We start from the raw sequence: 22805 nt of genomic DNA on the forward strand, positions 1-22805 counted from the left end.
TGCTCATTGGAAGGACTGATGCTGAGGCTGAAACTCCAATACTTTGGCCACCTCATGCGAAGAGTTGACTCATTGGAAAAGACCCTAATGCTGGGAGGGATTGGGGGCAGGAGGAGAAGGGGACGACAGAGGATGAGATGGCTGGATGGCATCACTGACTCGATGGACATGAGGTTGAGTGAACTCCGGGAGTCGGTGATGGACAGGGAGGCCTGGCGTTCTGTGGTTCATGGGGTCGCAAAGAGTTGGACACGACTGAGCAACTGAACTGAAAAAAAAAAAAAAGCAAAACCCAGTAGTTCTTAAAGTGTGGTTTTAAAGTAGCAATAGAAGCTTTACCTAAGAGCTTGTTAGAAATGCAGGTTCAACTGAAAACTGTTTCTAAAACTGGAGATAGGTGTGCCTATGAGTGGCATTTTACCAAGCCATTCAGGTGGTTCTGATGTATGCTGAAGTTTGAGATCACAGCATTTAATATTTTTGTTTTAATCTTGAAAGCTATGAGAAACTTTAGAAGAGATTCATGGAATTTGTCCATGCTCTGATAACAATTTAAAACTACCCTGGTCAGAAATTCTGACCATCTTAGGGATAAAATTGAAGTGCTCTGGAAATGTTTTGAAGATTAGTGTTTAAGGAAACAAACAATGTTTAGAGTACCTGCCACGTTTCAAGCATCTTGCCAAATGCTCTCACGTGTATTTTCCATTGAGCCTTTAAATCAGCCTTGTTGAAGTAAATACTACATTATCTACATTTAAAATGTGGAAACAAACCAAGATCAATTATAATTTATCTACTTTTCTTACAGCGTACACGTGCTGTCACTAGGTGGCACTGGTAGTGTGGTTACTCAGACCCAGGCAAAGCTTTCTGAGACTGCTGCCTGGAAAACTGAAATAAATGAGGCCTCTTGAGAAAGAAATCAGACTGCAGGCAACCACAAATCTTGATACAAATACAGGTTCCAGCTTAAGGTATGTTAGTGAATCTGACAATTCACTCTGAAAATAGGACCTCTGAAAATTCACCCCTATATAAAAGCAATGAAAATATGACCATAGTCTTAGAGTCAACTTTTTCAGAACTCTAGGGAATAACCAGAGACTTGTGACAATCTGTGTAGCATTTGTCCAAGAAAATGACTTAGTCATGGTAAGAACAGCAAGGCTCATGGAATGTTAATTCCTGTCTCCTCTTGGCTTCACAGTAATACTTTGAAACGAATACCTTGAAATCATGTAGCTCTGAAAAATATAGCAGACAGGGAAAAAGGCAGAATGGATTTGGAGCTCCGCAAACCCCTCCCCACAGAGGACTGTTACTGTTGGTCTGTCTGTCCCGTGGAAATCCTCACTTGCCTTTTTTTTTTTTTAAACCTTACTCAGAGCTAATTCAATGCAAATAGCTTCTTCCATACCTACCCTAGAGCATGCCCCCTAAATGCACACAGAGCCCTTCAGCAAAAGCTGGCAAAGTTATTGGTGAAAGGCATTTAAGGAAGTCTCTGTCCAGTTATTAGTGGACAGCAAAGCTAACTCCCTTCTCCATCTTTTGCCCCCTCTCTCTCTGATTAATTCCTGTCGAGCAGAATATTGAAGCAGAAGGTGATTCTTTGTTTTACACATTTAAAAGGATGAATTTTTAATGTGAAATTGTGTATCAATAAAAGTGTTCTTTTAAAAATCTTTACACAAATATAAACGTGTCCATGAGAAGTCCACAGTGATTTTTTTTTTTTAAGATTGCTATGTTTAAAGATTTTCTTAACAGCAGGAGAAAGAAAAAGCAAGGTAATTATGGTTCTCACCAACTTTGGGAGGTCCAGTGCTACAACCACATTTTACTGCTCTTCCCTCTCTTTCCTCCCCTTACTGGCTTCAAACTCTGAAGCTACGATGACACTCTGTTAGGCATCTGGAACTTCAAAGGTTTATCCACTAACAAAACAGCTTTTTAAAACTGCTTGAATTCTGTGAAGTTTTAAGCACAAGCTGTGAGGGCTCATTCTTGTCACATTAAAGGCAAATCTTGGGTGGGTGTTGCATTCTTTGTCACCCAGAGCATCACGGAGTGTCAGGATCTTGATGAGATTTATTATTGCTGCCTTCCCAGCTTTCTTTTCTGTTTCGTTCTTCTGTAGTGCTCCCTTTCTTCCACATCCTAGGGCTGTAGGGCGCTTTTATGATGATCCTTTGACTGAGGATCAGCCCTAGTCTCTTGTATGACTCCCCACCCCCATACTCAGAAGTATCCCCTTTTACCCTCATCAGAACTGTTTCTGGCTGTCTCTGCTTTGAATTCTGGTTAATTATTGATTAAAAATGTTCATGCTAACACTGAAGGTTATACTAACACTAATGATTCATAACAGAATCATTATTGTTATAAGACATGTGAGAAGTACTTTTACAAAACGTAAAGCCAATAAAATATATTGTAAATTCCTAATTTCCTAAACAGCAAAACATGCATATTTTAAATTAGCACTAAGGATAGCACTTTAAATATAGTACATGTATCTTACATAGAGTAGGATATTCATTTTTTAAGTGAGTTAATTTTTATAAATGAAATACGTAATTTGCAGGCATTCTTCATTGTAAGATATCAGATTTCCTTTATCTGAAACATTTTTTTCTCTTTTCTAGGAAGTTTTAGGTCATATGAAAGAGATGCTTTCTCATCTTTAAGGCTTACCAGAAACTCTGATTTGAAGAGAAAAAATGGATTTTGCAGCAAACCCCAGGAAAGTCCAAAGCCTCCAACCCGTAAGTTTTTGTCTTTCCAGTTATGGACTAGGCAGCTCCCAAAGACTAGAACAACCGAGAATCAAAAGGACCTAAAAGAGAGGTGGTCACAGGGTCCCTATCGTGTAGTTCAGGCCTCCCAAATTGTACTTATATTAGCTGTGCTTACATGTGGCAGTGATTTCTTCATTTTTCCCATTTGTCATTTTCATCTCTTACCTCAAGGATTTGACTAGAGCTTTCTGTAGATGATAGATGTACCAAAGTAAATATTGGTCAGCCTCAAAGATGAACCAAATCAAAAAATGACATTTAGGTACAATATACTTAGGGCTACACACTGGCTTGTACATTAACTTCAGCCATGTTTCAGTTCAGTCACTCAGTTGTGTCCGACTCTTTGCCACCCCATGAATCGCAGCACGCCAGGCCTCCCTGTCCATCACCAACTCCTGGAGTTCACTCAAATTCACGTCCATCCAGTTGGTGATGCCATCCAGCCATCTCATCCTCTGTTGTCCCCTTCTCCTGCTCCCAATCCCTCCAAGCATCAGGGTCTTTTCCAATGAGTCAACTCTTCCCAGGAGGTGGCCAAAGTACTGGAGTTTCAGCTTTAGCATCATTCCTTCCAAAGAACACCCAGGGCTGATCTCCTTCAGAATGGACTGGTTGGATCTCCTTGCGGTCCAAGGGACTCTCAAGAGTCTTCTCCAACACCACAGTTCAAAAGCATCAATTCTTCAACGCTCAGCCTTCTTCACAGTCCAACTCTCACATCCATACATGACCACAGGAAAAACCATAGCCTTGACTAGACGGACCTTAGTCGGCAAAGTAATGTCTCTGCTTTTGAATATGCTATCTAGGTTGGTCATAACTTTTCTTCCAAGGAGTAAATGTCTTTTAATTTCATGTTTAGTCCTATCCCTAACTCCACGTTCTGTCACTGTCAGCACTGTGGAAGGAAGGAGCATAATCTTTAAACTGTATGGCCCCAGGAACTACTTGCTCATTGCTTCTTCATGGGAATTGCTTCTTCTGGGCCCTACACTAGGGCCAGATAGGTACTGGTGGGTGGAAAAGAACTGCTTTCAAAGAATATTAAGAAGTTAAAAGTATTTATACCCCTTGACCTGGTATTTCACTTCTGGGGATCTATCCTAAGGAATAATCCCTTTATGTGGAAAAAGCTTTGACTGTAAAGCTGTTCCCATTTGTTTATATATATGTATGTATGCAATGGCACCCCACTCCAGTACTCTTGCCTGGAAAATCCCGTGGACGGAGGAGCCTGGTAGGCTGCAGTCCATGGGGTCGCTGAGAGTTGGACGCGACTCAGTGACTTCACTTTCACTTTTCACTTTCGTGCATTGGAGAAGGAAATGGCAACCCACTCCAGTGTTCTTGCTTGGAGAATCCCAGGGACAGCAGAGCCTGGTGGGCTGCCATCTATGGGGTTGCACAGAGTCAGACACAACTGAAGTGACTTAGCAGTAGCAGCATGTATATGTATATCTATATATACTTATACACACATATAAAGGAAAATGAGAAATTAGTCTAAATGTTAAATAATCTGGGAATGATTAATTATACATTAGATCTACTTGATGAGTTGTGCAACTGTTGGAAGTGGTGCTTATAAATACAACATACTGGCATGGAAAGTTTTTGTCATAATGTTAATGAACAAGGCAGGATACAAAATTTTATGTTGTGTGTAAGCCCAAGAATAGTACATATAGAAATTACATATATGTACCTGTGTATGGTGATAAGATTTAGGAAACATACCAAAATAAACGTAGTGCTCATACTGTGAGAGGAGAATTAAGCATGGCTTTAATCTTTTTTTTTCACATCTGTACTTTCTGAATTGCCTTTAGTGAGTATGTAGTACATAAAGTAAAAATAAACTGTAGAGAAAGTACCAAGTGCTAAAAGATTACAGCAGTACTATTTCTGTACTTACAAATGTCTTTTTTTGCCTTTGGTTCTTTATGGATTTTTTTCCCTAGTGACTTTTCTGTTCCTCTTGCTGTTGGCTTCTGATTAAGTGAAAGGTGCAGCTTAAACAAAGGTGACGTAGTCAAGGAGATGGTCTGTCTGTGAGAGAGATGTCAGCGGTACATGAAAGTTAGATGAGATTATCTCCAAGGTCCTTGGTGACTCTGACATTTTGTGATCCCCTTTTTCTCTCCTCGTCTTCAGTGACGTCCCCTTCCTTTGAAAGACTCTCTTATAGGCTGTGGTTCTGCCTGTCTCAGCTGCTCCATTTTCCTCTGCTGCCTCTTTGCCCTTTCTGGGTCAGGCACTAAAGCGCAGCCCCTGCTCTTCGGCGTCTGTCATCCTCACCGGCTCTTTCTTTGCACCAGGGGTTATCTCCACTCCCAGCTCATTAATGGAACTTACCCAGATGGCAGGAATTTAGACCCAGTAGATCTAAAATGGCATTAGGAGTTTCTCCTCTCCTGACTGGTTGTTTTCAGTCACCTTATTTTGGTTAACAATACTGCTTTTGTTTTAATCATCCAAGTTTGAGGTTCTTCATGAATCCGTCTTTATCTTAATCTCCAAATTCTTTCAGATTGACTTTTTTGTCTCTCTTCCCACTGTTACAACTCTAGTTGAGACTATAACAACTCACTCTTGTATTGTAATAGCTTGTATTATAATCTCCTATTTGGTCTTGTCCACTCTGTCCTATCCTTTCTCTTTCCAGCCACTGTGCAGATTAAACTTTCTAAGTACAATGGTTCTTGAGTCAGGTCTAGAACCCTTAGCCTGCCATTCAGGTTCTTTTATAATCTGATTTTACTTTACAGACTTAAAAATTCTACCTAAGGCAAACCAGCTCCCATGCTGTTCCCTTCTTAGTTCATCCTTCTCAGCTTTATATCTTTGTTTATGGTGTTCTTTCAGCTTTCAATGGCTGGGGCTTATATTGGGAAATAATGCTTTTATTTTACCTCAGTCCTTACAAAATTTTCGAATTTCATTTAAGAAATAAATGAGCAACCTAAGAAATTCCATTCAAATAAAGCTCTATTTAACTTGAGATTTCTCAGTAATTCTATTTAGTGAATAGCTAAAAAGCACAAATAGCATTTTTCTGTTGCTAAATTTGGGAGTCAATCTCATATAAATAAGATATCTTCTCTTGTTTTTCTCATAGACACTTACAGCCACAGAGTGCCATTGCATAAGCCTACGGACTGGGAGAAGAAGATTCTAATATGGTCAGGTCGCTTCAAAAAGGAAGATGAAATTCCAGAGACTGTCTCGTGAGTGCTGAATTTAGGGTTGTAAGCAGCTTTTATTTTTCAGTAATCTATTTTAAAGGAAAAGCAGTACCTCTGAGTCTGTTTAAAACCTTTCAGCCATATTTAAAAGTTTCCACTTTTCTAAACGTTTACTTCCTGACAAGTACCTGGAATGAAAACAGTGCTGGAAAATCAGAGCATTATCACTGCTCTATGTAGTGCCTAGTGAAGAGCTGTCTGTGACTCTGAAGTCAGCTGGTTTGATTTTCTCTCCTAGCTATAGAAAGTAACTAAATTAATTTCTCTTTTTTTATTTTTTTTTTGTTAGCACATAGAAATGCAACAGATTTCTGTATGTTAATTTTGGTCCTACAGCTTTATCCAGTTCACTGATGAACTCTAGTAGTTTTTCTGGTGGCATCCTTAGGATTTTCTGTGTATGGTTATCATGTCATCTGCAAACAATGACAGTTTTACTTCTTCCTTTTGAATTTGGATTCCTTTTATTTCTTTTTCTTCTTTGATTGCCATGGCTAGGACTTCCAAACTGTGTTGAATAAAAGTGGCAAGAGTGGGCATTCTTGTCTTCTTCCTGATCTTAGATGGAATGCTTTCAGCTTTTCACTGTTTAGTATGATGTTAGTTTAGTATAATGTTGGGCTTTTTTATATATGGCCTTTATTGTTTTGAGGTATGTTCTTTCTGTGCCCACTTTTTGGAGAGTTTTTACCATAAAGGAAAGTGAAAAGTGAAGTCGCTCAGTTGTGTCCGACTCTTTGCGATGCCCCTGGACTGTAGCCTACCAGGCCCCTCTGTCCATGGGATTTTCTAGGCAATAGTACTGGAGTGGATTGCCATTTCCTTCTCCAGCGGATCTTCCCAACCGAGGGATGGAACCCAGGTCTCCTGCGTTGCAGACATATGCTTTACCGTCTGAGCCACCAGGGAAGTCCTTTTACCATAACCAATATTAAATTTTATTAAAAGCTTTTTCTGCATCTATTTAGATCATCATATGGTTTTTGTTCTTCAGTTCGCTAATGTGATGTATCATATTGATTGATTTGTGGGTGGTGAAAAATCCTTGCATCCCTGGGATAAATCCCGTTTGATCATGGTGTATGGGCCTTTTAAGTTATTGTTTTATTTGGTTTTCTAGTATTTTGTTGAGGATTTTTGCATCTGTGTTCATCAGTGATACTGGTCTGTTTTTTTTTTTTTTTGGTGTTGTTGGTATCTTTGGTTTTGGTATTAGCGTGATGGTAGCCCATAGAATGAGTTGGAAGTATCCCTTCCTCTGCAATTTTTTGGAATAGTTCCAGCAGGAGAGGTGTTAACTCTTCTCTAAATGTTTGCTACAACTCACCCATGGAGCTGTCTGGTTCTAAACTTTTATTTGTTGGGAGTTTTTAAAATACTATTAAATTTCAATACTAGTTATTGGTCTGTTCATACTTTCTGTTTCTTCCTGGTTCAGTCTTGGGAGATTGTACCTTTCTAAGTATTTGTCCATTTCTTCAAGGTTCCCATTTTATTTGCATACGGTTTTTCATAATAGTCTCTTGTGATCCTTTGTATTTCTGTGGTGTGGGCTGTAACTTCTCCCTTTTCATTTCTAATTTTATTGATTTCGGCCCTCTCACTTTTTCTTTTTCCCTAATGAGTCTGGCTAAAGGCTTATCAGTTTTGTTTATCTTTTCAAAAAACCAGCTTTTAGTTTCATTGATCTTTGCTGGGTTTTTTTGTCTTTGTTTAATTTATTTCTACTCTGATGTTTATAATTTCTTTCCTTCTACTAACTTTCGGTTTTGTTTGTTCTTTTTCTAGTTGCTTTAGGTGTAAGGTTAATTTGTTTATTTGAGATTTTCTTATTTCCTGAGGCAAACTTATATTGCTTAAAAACTTCCTTCTTAGAACTGTTTTTGCTGCATCCCAGAGGTTTTGGATTGTTGTGGTTTTGTTTTCATTTGTGTCTAGGTTTTTTATTTTCTATTTGATTTCTTCACTGATCCATTGGTTGTTTAGTAACATGTTGCTTAACCTCCACATGTTTGTGTTTTTTGCAGCTTATTCTTATAGTTGATTTTGAGTCTCATAGTGGTTGGCAACCCACTCCAGTACTCTTGCCTGGAGAATCCCATGGATAGAGGGGCCTGGTGGGCTGCAGTCCATGGGGTCGCGAAGAGTGGGACACGACTGAGCGACTTCACTTTAACTTTTCACTTTCATGCATTGGAGAAGGAAATGGCAACCCACTCCAGTATTCTTGCCTGAAGAATCCCAGGGACAGAGGAGCCTGGTGGCCTGGCGTCTGTGGGGTCGCACAGAGTCTGACATGACTGAAGCGACTTAGCAGCAGCAGCAGCAGTGATTGGAAAAGATGCTTGATATGATTTCAGTTTTCTTAAATTTACTGAAACTGGCTCTGTGACCCAGCATATGACCTATCCTGGAGAATGTGCCATGTACACTTGAAAAGAATGTATTCTGCTGCTTTCATATGGAATACTCTAAATGTATCAAGTAAGTCCATTTAGTCTAATGTGTTATCAAGGTCTGTGTTTCCTTATTGATTTTCTGTCTGGATGTAAATGGGGTATTAAAGCCCCTACTAGTATTTTCTTACTCTCAATTTCTCCTTTTATGTCGGTTAATTTTTACCTTACATATTGAGGAGCTCCTATGTTTGTTGCAGATATATTTACAATTGTTATGTTTTTGATCACTTGATCATTATACTGTCTCTCTTTTTCTCTTGTAACAGTATTTTAAAGTCTATTTTGTCTGATTGATATGAGTATTGCTGCTTTAGCTTTCTTTTGATTTCCACATGCATGAAATACCTTTTTTCATCCTCTCACTTTCAGTCTGTATGTGTCCCTAGATCTGAAATGAGTCTCTTGTAGGCAGCATATAAATGGGTCTTGTTTTTCTTCCATTCAGTCTGTATATTTTGGTTGGAGCATTTAGTTCATTTACATTTAAGGTAATCATGTATATGTATATACTCACTGCCTTTTTGTTAATTGCTTTGGATTTTTTATTGACATATATTTGATTTACAGTGTTTCAGGTGTACAGCAGAGTTATTCAGTTATATATATATATATAATTTTTCATTATAAGTTATTACAAGGTATTGAATATAGTTCCCCATAGACAGAGTGCCTGATGAACTATGGGATGAGGTTCCTGACATTGTATAGGAGACAGGGATCAAGACCATCCCCATGGAAAAGAAATGTAAAAAAGCAAAATGGCTCTCCGGGGCAGCCTTACAAATAGCTGTGAAAAGAAGATAAGCAAAAAGCAAAGGAGAAAAGGAAAGATATTCCCGTTTGAATGCAGAGTTCCAAAGAATAGCAAGGAGAGATAAGAAAGCCTTCCTTGGTGATCAGTGCAGAGAAGTAGAGGAAAGCAACAGAATGGGAAAGACTAGAGATCTCTTCAAGAAAATTAGAGATACCAAGGGAACATTTCATGCAAAGATGGGCTCAATAAAGGACAGAAATGGTATGGACCTAACAGAAGCAGAAGATATTAAGAAGAGATGGCAAGAATACACAGAAGAACTGTACAAAACAGAGCTTCACAACCAAAATAATCATGATGGTGTGATCACTCACCTAGAGCCAGACATCCTGGAATGTGAAGTCAAGTGGGCCTTAGAAAGCATCACTAGGAACAAAGCTAGTGGAGGTGATGGAATTCCAGTTGAGCTATTTCAAATCCTGAAAGATGATCCTGTGAAAGTGCTACACTCAGTATGCCAGCAAATTTGGAAAACTCAGCAGTGGCCACAGGACTGGAAAAGGTCAGTTTTCATTCCAATCCCAAAGAAAGGCAATGCCAAAGAATGCTCAAACTACCACACAATTGCACTCATCTCACATGCTAGTAAAGTAATGCTCAAAATTATCCAAGCCAGGCTTCAGCAATATGTGAACTGTGAACTTCCAGATGTTCAAGCTAGTTTTAAAACAGGCAGAAGAACCAGAGATCAAATTGCCAACATCCGCTGGACCATGGAAAAAGCAAGAGTTCCAGAAAAACATCTCTTTCTGCTTTATTGACTATGCCAAAGCCTTTGACTGTGTGGATCACAATAAACTGTGGAAAATTCTGAAAGAGATGAGAATACCGGACTACCTAACCTGCCTCTTGAGAAACCTGTATGCAGGTCAGGAAGCAACAGTTAGAACTGGACATGGAACAACAGATTGGTTCCAAATAGGAAAAGGAGTACGTCAAGGCTGTATATTGTCACCCTGCTTATTTAACTTCTGTGCAGAGTACATCATGAGAAATGCTGGGCTGGAAGAAGCACAAGCTGGAATCAAGATTGCCGGGAGAAATATCAATAACCTCAGATATGCAGATGACACCACCCTTATGGCAGAAAGTGAAGAACTAAAGAGCCTCTTGATGAAAGTGAAAGAGGAGAGTGCAAAAGTTGGCTTAAAGCTCAACATTCAGAAAATGAAGATCATGGCATCTGGTCCCATCACTTCATGGGAAATAGATGTGGAAACAGTGTCAGACTTTATTTTTTGGGGCTCCAAAATCACTGCAGATGGTGACTGCAGCCATGAAATTAAAAGATGCTTACTCCTTGGAAGAAAAGTTACGACCAACCTAGATAGCATATTCGAAAGCAGAGAGATTACTTTGCCAACAAAGGTCCATCTAGTCAAGGCTATGGTTTTTCCAGTGGTCATGTATGGATGTGAGAGTTGGACTAAGAAAGCTGAGCGCCAAAAAATTGATGATTTTGAGCTGTGGTGTTGGAGAAGACTCTTGAGAGTCCGTTGGACTACAAGGAGATCTAACCAGTCCATCCTAAAGAAGATCAGTCCTGGGTGTTCATTGGAAGGACTGATGCTGAAGCTGAAGCTCCAGTACTTTGGCCACCTCATGTGAAGAGTTGACTCATTGGAAAAGACCCTGACGCTGGGAGGGATTGGGGGCTGGAGGAGTAGGGGACGACAGAGGATGAGATGGCTGGATGGCATTGCCAACTCGAGTGACATGAGTTTGAGTGAACTCCGGTAGTTGGTGATGGACAGGGAGGCCTGGCATGCTGCAATTCATGGGGTCGCAAAGAGTCAGACACAACTGAGCAACTGAACTGAACTGAACTGGTGCTCTACAATAGGCCTTGGTTGTTTGTTTTTAATGTGTTGTATGGATTTGTTTTGTAGGTCTTTTTTTCTTTCTTCTTTTGTTCTATTCTCATCTGATAAGACTATCTTTAGTGTATGTTGTATTCCTTTTTCTTTGTTGTGTGTATGTTTATTATAGAGCTTTGGTTTGCAGTTACCATGAGGTTTTTATGTAGCAGCCTGGGTATACAGGTGATTGTTTTAGGAGCTCATCTCTTAGTTTCAAATGCATTTAAAAAAACACCTGAGTTTGCACATTTCCCCTCCTAATGACTACTGTTTTTGCTATCATGTGTGTGTATGTTGCATGCTCAGTAGTAGCTCAGTCATGTCTGACTCTTTGCAACCTCATGGACTGTAACCTAACAGGCTTCTCTGTCCTTGGAATTCTCCAGGCAAGAATACTGGAGTGGGTTGCCATTTCCTTCTCCAGGAGATCTTTCTGACCCAGGAATCAAACCCATGTCTCTTGCGTTTCCTGCGTTGGCAGGTAGATTCTTTACATTGTGCCACCTGGGAAGCCCATATTTTATATCTAATTGTTTTGTGTATCTCTTAACTGCTTAGTGTAGATACAGATGATCTTAACTATACTTGTCTCTCTTAATCTCCCTACTATCTTTGTGTATGGATGATTTCCTACCTTTACTAACTTGGTATGTGAATGATTTCCTAACTTTACTTTACCTTTGCCAGTGAGCTCTTTCATTCCATAATTTTCTTTTTTGTAACTGTGGCCTTCTCTTTTTTGCCTAGAGAAGTTCGTTTAACATTTGTTGTTAAGGCCACTTTGGTGGTGCTGAATTCTCTTAGATTTTGCTTGTCTGTAAAGTTTTTGATTTCAAGTCTGAATAAGAACCTTGCTGGGTAGATGATTCCTGGTTGTAGGCTTTTCTCCTTCATTCCTTTAAACATATCATGTCACTTCCATCTGGCCTGCAGAGTCTGCTGGAAAATCAGCTGATAGCCTTGTGGGAATGTCATTCTATGTAATGTGTTACTTTTCTCTTGCTGCTCTTAGTATTCTCTGTTTATCTTTAATTTTTGTCATTTTGATTTTTGATTACAGTATTCTTGGTGTGTTCCTCTTTGGGTTAATCCTGTATGAGATTCTGTGCTTCCTGAACTTGGATGACTTTCATTTCTCAGGATAGGCAAGTTTTCAGCTATTATCTCTTCAATTATTTCTGAAGCACTGTCTTGCTCTTCTCCTTCTGGGACCCCTGTAATATGAGTATTAATGGGCTTGATGTTGTCCCAGAGGTCTCAGACTGGCCTTGTTTCTTTTCATTTTTTTCTGCTCAGTGGCAGTGGTTTTCACTATTCTGTCTTGCAGCTCAGCGATCTATTTTTCTGTATCATTTAGTCTACTGTTGATTCCTTCTACTGTAATTTGCATTTCAGTTACTGTATTTTTCGCATCTGGTTATTCTTTGTGTTTTCTCTTTCAAAAACTTCTAACTGCTCATTCTGTGCACCCATTCTTCTTCCAAGTTCTTTGCTCATCTTTATGATCATTACTCTGAGGTCTTTCTCATGTAGGTAGGCTATCTCCACTTTACTCAGGTTGTCTTCTAGGGTTTCATCTTATTCCTTCTCCTAGATCATATTCCTCTGCTGCCTCTTTTTATCTGAGTCACCAGTTGTATTCTTATGTACGTGATTGCAGGTCCCTGGGGAGCCCTGGCACTAGTGCTGGCCACTGCTGGCCACAGACAGGGTCCTGATGAGCCTGAGCCTGCTGCCCTCCCAGTGGCAGGTGAAGCAGATCCTGGGATTGGTACCAGACTACTGGTAGGCAGGGCTGATTCCTGGAGTCTGGCTGCACAACCCAGGAGCCCCAGAGTTCATTTCAGACCTGGGACTCATTCCAAGTTGAGAACCACTGCTCTTGCCTCGTGGTTTGCATCTTGGCCAAAAGAGATTCTAAGAAATAGATGCAGTCTCCCCATGGGACATCATCCTCTTCAGAGACAGGGACTTGGAACATAGCTCCTGGACATTCATCCTCTTCCAGTAAACAATTGTTCTGGAGCCTTCTGGCTTCTGAATCAAGTCATGATTGAAGAAGTTCTGGGTTCATTCAGGGTATCTTTTTCTAGGAAGATAAGTAGGTTTTACTTTCTGTTTACAACAGCTTCAACAGCACCCTTCTCTTTCTGCCTGTCAAATTAAAAAACACATTATATTCCCTAGAATTATTTCAGCAGGAGAGCCTTCGTCCTTCTTAGCTCAAGTGACAGTTGTATTCTTCTGGGAGAGCATGCTGGAAATAAGTATGACTTCAAATTCTTACCTGTACTGTAATTTCTTTGTGAATATGCCAGCAGAAATCAGGCTGGTATGTACCCATGGCCCTAATAGGTGCTTTATACGCTTTACTAAGGAAAACCTGCCATAGTCTGACTTGTAGGTGGTCCCAAGACACCATCAAGCCCAAAGCACGATTTCACGAGTCACCCTAGCAGCCTCTTCTCTGGGCCTGGCCACCGTTTATCCTTGTGCTGGTAGTTCTGAACAAGCACTGCTTAACATACCCGTTCTTATTGCTCCCTGTAGAATGGAGGGCAACCTTGTGGCCTTATTTAAATGCATTTTACTTTTTTATGTTCCCTCAAATGGAAAATACATCACTTTTCCTGAGGATTACAGCACTTCGGTTAGAAATACCAGTTCACATAAAACATTTGTCAACATGGGTAGTTGTGGTTGGTGGGATCTCAGGTGCTCTTAATAGAGCAATTCAATGTTCTGAGCAGTTGTCCCTGGTTCCTCCCACCTTCAATGCCTAGAGGACTCCATCCGCATTGCTCCCTCACTGGATCCAAGCTCTTATATCAGTGTATATATGCTTTCAGGGTTCTTCTCCTACTGTCTGCAACATCCTGGACCCTGTGCCTCCTTCCATGCATTTTTAAAGTACTTTCCTCCCCCCAGTTTGAAAAGTAATATAAGGAGGGAAAAAAAGTTCGCGCTCAAATTCATTCTCCTAGATATAATCACTTCCTATATACTACTGAGTAGGCTAGTTCTCTATCCTGAGCCCATTAGGATTCCACATACCCTGCCCTGATGCTCACCAAACACTCAGGTAGTAGAACTGGGACCAACTGCCTACCTGCAGAATCAGCAAGATGAAGCCGCCTTCTGTTTAGACTCTTCCCTGATAGGCCATTTAGCTTTCACGTAAGAATGGTAATCCAACCCAAAACTTTCTATCAAGGTGCATAGGTCTGTATTCAGCAGACCAGTTATAGGAGGCACTTGACAAAGAGCACAATCTCAAGTTCATTGTCACTCAGTTTTACCAAAACATTAGTTAAAAGATAAATGTTAAGGGAGCATTGCCTAAAGGATCTTTCTGCTGTACCAGGTATCCTGAAATCTCTTCCTGGTTCAAGGCAGAGAGCAAAAGCTGGATATAAAGAGCACATTGTTTAACTCTCCCATGTTTGTTTTCTTTCTGAATTGTGCTTTGTGTTGAACCTTATGAAGCTCATTGCAGTGTGGCTCAGATGGTAAAAAAATCCACCTGCAGTGCAGGAGACCTGGGTTTGATCCCTGGGTTGGGAAGATCCCCTGGAGGAGGGCATGGCAGCCCACTCCAGTATTCTTGCCTGGAGAATCCCCATGGACAGAGGAGCCTGGTGGGCTACAGTCCATGGGGTCTTAGAGAGTCAGACATGACTGAGTGACTAAGCACAGCACAGCACATTGTCAGGATGTTATTCAGAATGTCATTATATCATATACTATTTTCTTAAGAACCTCAAGGAGAAATAGATACTGGTTCATTTTAGCACTGGCTGCTACAGAGCCAAAACTGGGCCCACCATGGCAAGTGTAGATTACCATGTCTTGCCCTTTTTTGGCTTTTTTTCTTTATTTTGCCTTGTTCCAGGCTCCATTTTTCATCTTCATACTTTTTTTTTCCCTTATTTTTCCTACTTTACATTTGTACAATCTTACTCTGTTTTTTGTTTTTTTTTTTTTAAGTTCAGGTATAGTTGATTTAAGTGTGGTGTTTTAGTTTACAGCAAAGTGATTCAGTTATACACAATACATACTTTTTCAGATTCTTTTCTATTATGTTACAAGAGATTGAATATAGTTCCCTGTGTTACATAGTAGATCCTTGTTGTTTATCTAATATATGTGTGTATCTGTTAATCCCAAACTGAATTTATCCCTCCCCCTCCATTCTCTTCCCTCCGTTATCCCTCCCCTCTTCCATTCTCATAGGAAATAAAACTATTTCCTATGTCTGTGAATCTATTTCTGTTTTGTAAATAAGTTCATTTCATATTTTATATTCCACATCTAAGTGATATCATATGATACTTGTCTTCCTGTCTGACTTCACTTAGTATGATAATCTCTAGGTCCATTCAAGTTGCTCCAAATGGCAGTTTCCATTATCTTTTTCAGCTGTGTAATATTCCATTTTCTGTGTGTGCCTGTGTGTCTATGTGTATAGGTGTGTGTGTGTGACTGTGTCATCTGTGTCTTGGCTGTTGTAAATGCTGCTCTGAACACTGGGGTGCATGTATCTTTTAGAGTTTTTGTCTTTTCTGGATATATGCTTAGGAGTGAGATTGCCAGATCATATAGTAACTTTATTTTTGGTTTTTAAAAGACCCTCTATATGGTTCTCCATAGTGGCTGTATCAGTTTTCATTCCCACCAACGGTGCATGAGGGCTTCCTTTTTCTCTGCATCCTTGCCAACATTTGTTACTTGTGGTCTTTTGATGTCAGCCATGCTGACAGGCTTGAAGTGATACATCATTGTGGTTTTCTTGATGATTCTTGATGTCTTTTTATGTGCCTGATGGTTTCTTTTTAGAAGTGTCTACTTAGGTCTTCTGCCCATATTTGATTGGGTAGTTTTTTAGATATTGAGCTGTATGTGCTATTTGTATATTTGGGAAATTAAGCCTTTGTTGATCATATCAGTTGTGAATATTTTCCCCATTCTGTAAGGTTTTTTTTTTTTTCGTTTTGTGTGTGGTTTCCTTTACTGTGCAAAAGCTTATAAATTTAATTCAGTCCAATTTATTTTTGCTTTTCTTTCTTTTGCCTTGGGAGACTGACCTAAGAAGATATTGGTAAGATTTATGTCAAAGAATGTTTTGTCTTGTTCTCTTCTAGGGGTTTTATGGTGTCATGTCTTATATTTAGGTCTTTAAGCCATTTTGAGTTCATTTATTTTTGTGTATGGTATGAGGGCATGTTTTGACTTCACTGATGTACATAAGGCTGTCCAGCTTTCCCAAACCACTTACTGAATAGACTTTTCTCCATTGTGTATTCTTGCCTTCTTTGTCCAAGATTAATTGATTATAGGTGTGTGGGTTTGTATGTTCTGTTCCACAGATTTGCATGTCTGTTTTTGTGCCAATACCATGCTGTTTTGATTACTGTAGCTTTGTAGTATTGTCTGAAGTCTGGGTGTGTTATGCCACTAGCTTTGTTCTTTCTCTTCAGGATTGCTTTGGCAATTCTGGGTCCTTTGTGGCTCTATATAAATTTTAGGATTATTTGTTCTAGTTCTGTGAAAAATATCATGCATAGTTTGATAGGAATCACATTAAATCTGTAGACTGCTTTGGGTAGGATGACCGTTTTAACAGTATTAATTCTTCCAATCTAAGACTGCACTATGATGAATAGAAGTGGTGAGTCAAATGTCCTTGACATGTTCTAGAACTTAGTGGGAAGACTTTTAGCTATTCACTGTTGAGTATTTGGTTGACTATGGATTTGTTATAAATGCTTTTATTAAGCATTTTTATTATTTTTAAAAATTTCCTCTGTACCTACTTTGGTGAGAGTTTTTAGCATGAATGAATACTGAACTTTATCAAATGCTTTTTCTATCTCTGTTGAAATGATCACATGGTCTTTGTCTTTCTTTTGCTAATGTGGTGTATCACACTGATTGATCTGCATATGTTGAACCATCCTTGCGACCCTGGATGAACCCAGCTTGATCATGGTATATGATCCTTTCTGTGTGTTGTTGGATTCAGTTTCCTAGTATTTTGTTGAGTGTTTTTACACCTATAGTTATCAAAGATATTGGCCTGTAGTTTTCTTTTTATAGTGTCTTTATATGATTTTGGTATGAGGGTGATGGTGGCCTCATGGAATGGCTTTGGGAGTGTTTCCCCCTCTTTAATGTTTTGGAGCACTTTGAGAGATATCATTGTAAGTTCTGTGTTTGGTAGAATTCTCCAGTGAAGCCATCTGGTCCTGGACTTTTGTTTGAAAAGAGTTTTGTTTTATTAGTACTACATACTTGATTTCAATTCCAGTGATCAGTATGTTCAGATTAGTTATTTCTGCTTGATTCATTTTTGGGCTGTATGTTTCTAGGAACTTGTCTATTTCTTCTAGATTGTCTAGTTTGTTGGCATATATTGTTCAAAGTATACTCTTAATGGTTGGGTTTTTGGGTTTTTTTTGCATTTCTGTGGCATTGGTTATTATTTATCCTTTTGTTTCTTATTTTTCTTATTTGGATCCTCTCTCTTTTCTTGTTTAGCCTAGCCAGAAGTTTTTTTTATTTTGTTTATCCTTTTAAAAAACAAGCTCTTGGTTTTAATGATTTTTTTCAGTGTTTTTTCTTAAACTCTATTTCCTTGCTGAGCTTTACTTTTTTCTGCTATGGTTTTGTTTGTTCTTCTTTTTCTAGTTCTTTTAGGTGGTTGGTTAGACTGAGATTTTTCTTGTTTTTTTTTTTTCCAGTTTTCATAAAAGTGTGTTTTATTATTGGCAGATAGCACCTTTAACAGTTAAATACATTTAAGTAATGTGTAGGCTTCCCAGGTGGTGCTGGTGGTAAAGAATCCATATGCCAGTGCGAGAGATGCAAGAGACATGGGTTCAATCCCTGGGTTGGAAGGATCCTTTGAAAGAGGGCATGCAACCTACTCCATATTCTTCCCTGGAGAATCCCACAGACAGAGGAGCCTGGCAGGCTGTAGTCCATAGGGTCACAAAGAGTTGGACATGACTGAAGAGGCTTAGCGCAGCACAGCAGTGTATAGGTGACTGCACAGCTGCAGCACTGGTAACTAGACAGATAACCCTTTCAACTAGAAACCGACTAATAAGTAACTATCTAAATATTTAAAATACAGCTTTTAGATCATCCTTTGTTTTGATCACCTTGGGTATATGGGGCTCCTGTTGGTCACACTGCAAATATATTAAAGTCAGATCTTCCGATACCCATTCCTGGAGGTTTCTTTCATCCTCCAGCTCCAGAGCAAGCCCAGGTTTCTGACCTCCAGCATTATACTCTTCCCATCTACCAGAGCAGACAGTGGAGGCTTCATACCGGGCCTCAGAGTCTGAGTGTAGCCTATTCCAATTAAACTATAGTTGTTGACTTTTGCATAAATTGAAGCAGTAGGATTCAACTGATATTTAGCTGCAATGCTAAAGCTAGTGCAGCTGGTTCCTGATGTTCAAGCAAGATTTATTAAAGTGTGAAGATCTTCACATACTTTTGGATAAATTTATCCTCTAAATTCTTTCCCATCATTGGCATAGTGTGTAGCTGGAAGTCCTCAGTCCCACTATCTTCATCTCCACCCCTTTATCATGATTTATATAAAAATATAAAGTGAATTGTGAAAATGCTCCATCTTCCCCAAAGTCCTACGAGATCTTTGGGTCTCACCTCCTTTTTTTATATTTATGGGCACCACTCCACTCCTGATTTGTGGGACACAGAGATTTATATCCTCTGGCAACTCAGAAACTTTAACTTCCTCTCGTGATCTCACTGTATTGCTAGGTTTGAGATGCTCGATGCTGCAAAGAACAAGGTCCGGGTGAAGATCAGCTATGTAATGATTGCCTTGACAGTGGCAGGATGCGTATTGATGATTATTGAGGGCAAGAAGGTAAGAGTGGACATCCCCTCTATCTTTATGTATTTTCCACAAAAGACCTAGAGGAAATCAGGGGTTAACTCTTTATTCTCTGTGATGAAGAAGTCACTTCCTATACAAGAAATGATAAGAAACAAAATAAAATATGGTAGGGCCAAACCTGAGATTATCATGCCTGGAGGTAAACAGCAAATCCTAACTTTGGCATGCTGAAGAACTAAAATAGTTTTGGTTAAGTAAGAAAAGTTTTTAGGTGTCCCAGGTGTGATAAGGAATGTGAAACAAGATGTGTGACACTGATATGTACTGATACCTCCTTGTATGTCTATAAAGCACTCACAGTACATGGACTTATTGATCCTCACTCTGCCTTAGTTTTGGTGAGTGTTCTTATCACTGTTCTCTACTTGGATGTTCCAACTGGGCCATCTGTCTAAGCGCCACAGATCCAGTCATTGTTAATAACTGTCTTACCGTCTTCCAGGTACCTTGTTGTTATCTCAGTTAAATCTGACAACAACGCTGCAAGGTAGATACTATTATTAGGACCTCATTTATAAATGAGGAAACATAGCATAGAAAGCTTAGTGACTTACCCAAGTTCACACACATCTCCCTAATAGCAGAGCCGCAGTTTGAATCTAGACCTAATTGAGGTGACAGGGAAAGTATTCCCACTTACTGAGTGCTCATTTTATAACAGGTATTGTTAACCTTGGGCTTAGTGGTTAAGAATGCCCCTGCCAATGAAGGAGACCCAGGTTCGATCCCTGGCTTGGGCTGATCCCCTGGAGTTGGAAATGGCAACCCGCTCCAGGATTCTTGCCTGGAGAATCCCATGGACAGAGGAGCCTGGCAGGCTGTAGTCCATAGGGTTGCACAGAGTCCGACACAACTGAAGCAGCTGAGCACAGCACAGCACATTGTTCAACGTACTTAATCACCACAATAATTGTGAGAACCTAAGAGGTCAGTTCTCTTATCCATGTTTTGTAAAAGAAGAACCAAAACCTAGAGATGTTACTTTTCCCAATGTCACATAGCTAGTAAGTGGCAAGACAAAAAGGTAGAGCCAAGTTTGCCGACTACTATCTTGTGATTAAAATACAGATATTTTTCTGTGCTGCAGTACTGGCCAAGCCATTATTTAAATCCCATGTCTAATTCTATATATCACAGCTTCCATATGGAAAGAAATGTCTTACATATTTTGTCAAGGATTTACAAGGGTTCTTCTGCAAACCCAGTGATAACTGACTTCCTTATGTGCAGTGAGTCCAGAGTAAAAGTGAACTTCTGACTCTCTTGAGAGTCTTAGAATAGAAAATACCAACCATTTAGGCTGATGTTATGACAGCATGAAGGGCAAGTGTGGAGGCCTGGGTGAAGTTCTCTTGACAACTGTGTTCCTACCCCACTTCAGTATTTTTCCTGCCTCCCTCTTTAACTTTTTATGCTTAACTCTCAGACTGAACCTACAGAAAGAAGCATATAAAACAGGATGTAGGGATTTTAAGAATTCTGAGAAATCTGCATTGCTTTTGTCTACTTGATGATGCTAGCTGAGTTTAAATACTCCAGAAACAGATCACTCCCTGGGATCCCCCCAGCCTCGTGAAAGGGTATGCACTGTATAAAGAGCTCCTCTCTTGTCCTATACCATAAATATTATTTCTCTTTTATGGAACTGTCCGTTTCTGAAAAGTTGGTAAATGCTACAGGAACGACTAACTTCTGAACATACTGTGATTTAGAAGAGAGAAATTAGCCATTGTGTTTTGTCCTCTTCATCATCTAACCATTCTGATTCTCTGCTCCTCTCCATACTTAATTCTGAAGAAAAACACCTTATAGGGTGCTGGTTTCACTCATTTGGTATGAAAATTTGAAACTGGACTGTGTATGTAAGCTTCACAGAGATGAAACAAGTCAGAGGGAGGGAAGTAAGGGAAGAAGATGGTTGCATCTCCTCCACTGCTCTTCACTCTCAGAGGATGGAGTGGCAAGGTAGTCACTGCTGGGAGTCATCAAGGGTAGTACTTGGTGAAATCTGGGATCCCCAAAGCGGAATGTTTTTTGATAAAAGAGGAATAAGGAACTAGAAGGGTGTGAAAGTATACAAATGAGTTGGGGATGGAGAAATGGTAGCAACAAAGAAAAGTGAGAGGAGGGAAAAGGGGGGTAGAAATGGAAACAAAAAGGTATTTAATACTAAAGAGAGGAAAAGAGAAAGACAAGGAAATATAAAGGGAGAAGAGAGGCTAGAAGATTTACAGAGAGAGGCCAGAAAGGAGGAGGAGGCAGAGGTGTGGCCTTTCTCTTGTGCGTGAATGGATGGACTGCCACACTGAGAGCATTAGAGGAGGCAGAAGGCACATGGAGAGGGCTGCTGTGCCTGGCGCACCAGCAGCGAGCTGTTCCTCCATGCCTGTACTTGCCACGTCAGGGAATGACACCGTCCCCGAGCCGGCATAAATAATCACTGTTCACATCCGTTTCACTTTAGGCTGCCAGACGAAATGAGACTTTAACAAGCTTGAACCTAGAAAAGAAAGCTCGTCTGAGAGAAGAAGCTGCTATGAAGGCCAAAACAGAGTAGCAGATATGTCGATGTTGGTTGGATTTTGAAGATCTAGAAATAATGCTGCAGCAATAGGCCTTACTAAAAAGAATGTGGTATATGAGCTGCCCTATTTCCACTCTAGAGCTAAAAATAAATTTTCTTAAACAAATGACTTGTCTGTATTTTACAACTTTCAGTTCAGTTCAGTCTCTCAGTCGTGTCCGACTCTTTGCGACCCCATGAACCGCACCATGCCAGGCCTCCCTGTCCATCACCAACTCCCGGAGTTCACCCAAACTCATGTCCATTGAGTCAGTTATGCCATCTAACCATCTCATCCTCTGTCGTCCCCTTCTCCTCCTGCCTTCAATCTTTCCCAACATCAGGGTCCTTTCAAATGAGTCAGCTCTTCGCATCAGGTGGCCAGAATACTGGAGTTTCAGCTTCAACATCAGTCCTTCCAATGAACACCCAGGACTGATTTCGTTTAGGATGGACTGGTTGGATCTCCTTGCAGTCCAAGGGACTCGCAAGAGTCTTCTCCAACACTACAGTTTGATCTAGATTAAATGTAGCCTGTTTTTTTCAAAACGAAAGAATGAAAAATGAGATGACTTATTTGAACTTTATTATTAACTCTTCTTTATAGTCAGGTCCCATTTCCTTCTTTAATTCCCATTACCAAAGTGACATCTCCCCAGAAGCCAAATGGTTTGTGTGTCTTCATTTCTGGAGAGGTAAGGAGGGGCAGTTGAGCACACTGCCCCGGGGGCACGTCGAAGAGCTAACCTCCCCGAATGCCCTGGTGCGTCTCAAGAGCTCTGGGAAGCAGCCAGACCACACTCTGCCTTTGTCAGGTGTGCTGGTAAACAGAGGTTTTTAGAACAGTCTTTGAAAAAGTCCTGGCAAGGTGATGATGACATTCTGGCCACAAGTTTCTGAGGATTTTGAAATCCCAGCACCATGGAGTTACTTGGGGCCAGCACCGTTGCCTCTTCTGTGCTGTAGCTTAGAATTCCTAACTGGTCCTTTCTTTCTGCTTTTACACTAAATTTCTCAATTATCAAAAGCTATCAAATGCATTTTATTATTGTTGAAAAATAAGCATTTGTACCTCATATATATCTTTAATCTGACAGGGATGCCAAGTTGTCTCATGTTTAG

At 39.9% G+C, this 22805-nt stretch overlaps 1 protein-coding gene across 1 annotated transcript in view; it reads left to right on the forward strand.

Moving 5' to 3' along the window:
* FAM162A (family with sequence similarity 162 member A) overlaps positions 1–21810 on the forward strand; it is a 40227-nt gene extending 18417 nt beyond the window's left edge. Inside the window, exons 2-5 of the mRNA XM_069555895.1 lie at positions 2652–2771; positions 5926–6034; positions 18982–19090; positions 21585–21810. Coding sequence (XP_069411996.1) covers positions 2652–2771; positions 5926–6034; positions 18982–19090; positions 21585–21677 — 431 coding nt within the window. The 3' untranslated portion in view covers positions 21678–21810. The remainder of the gene's footprint in view (positions 1–2651; positions 2772–5925; positions 6035–18981; positions 19091–21584) is intronic.
* Positions 21811–22805: the final 995 nt, after the last annotated feature.

This window comes from Ovis canadensis, chromosome 1, assembly GCF_042477335.2.
Source record: "Ovis canadensis isolate MfBH-ARS-UI-01 breed Bighorn chromosome 1, ARS-UI_OviCan_v2, whole genome shotgun sequence".
NCBI lineage: Eukaryota > Metazoa > Chordata > Mammalia > Artiodactyla > Bovidae > Ovis > Ovis canadensis.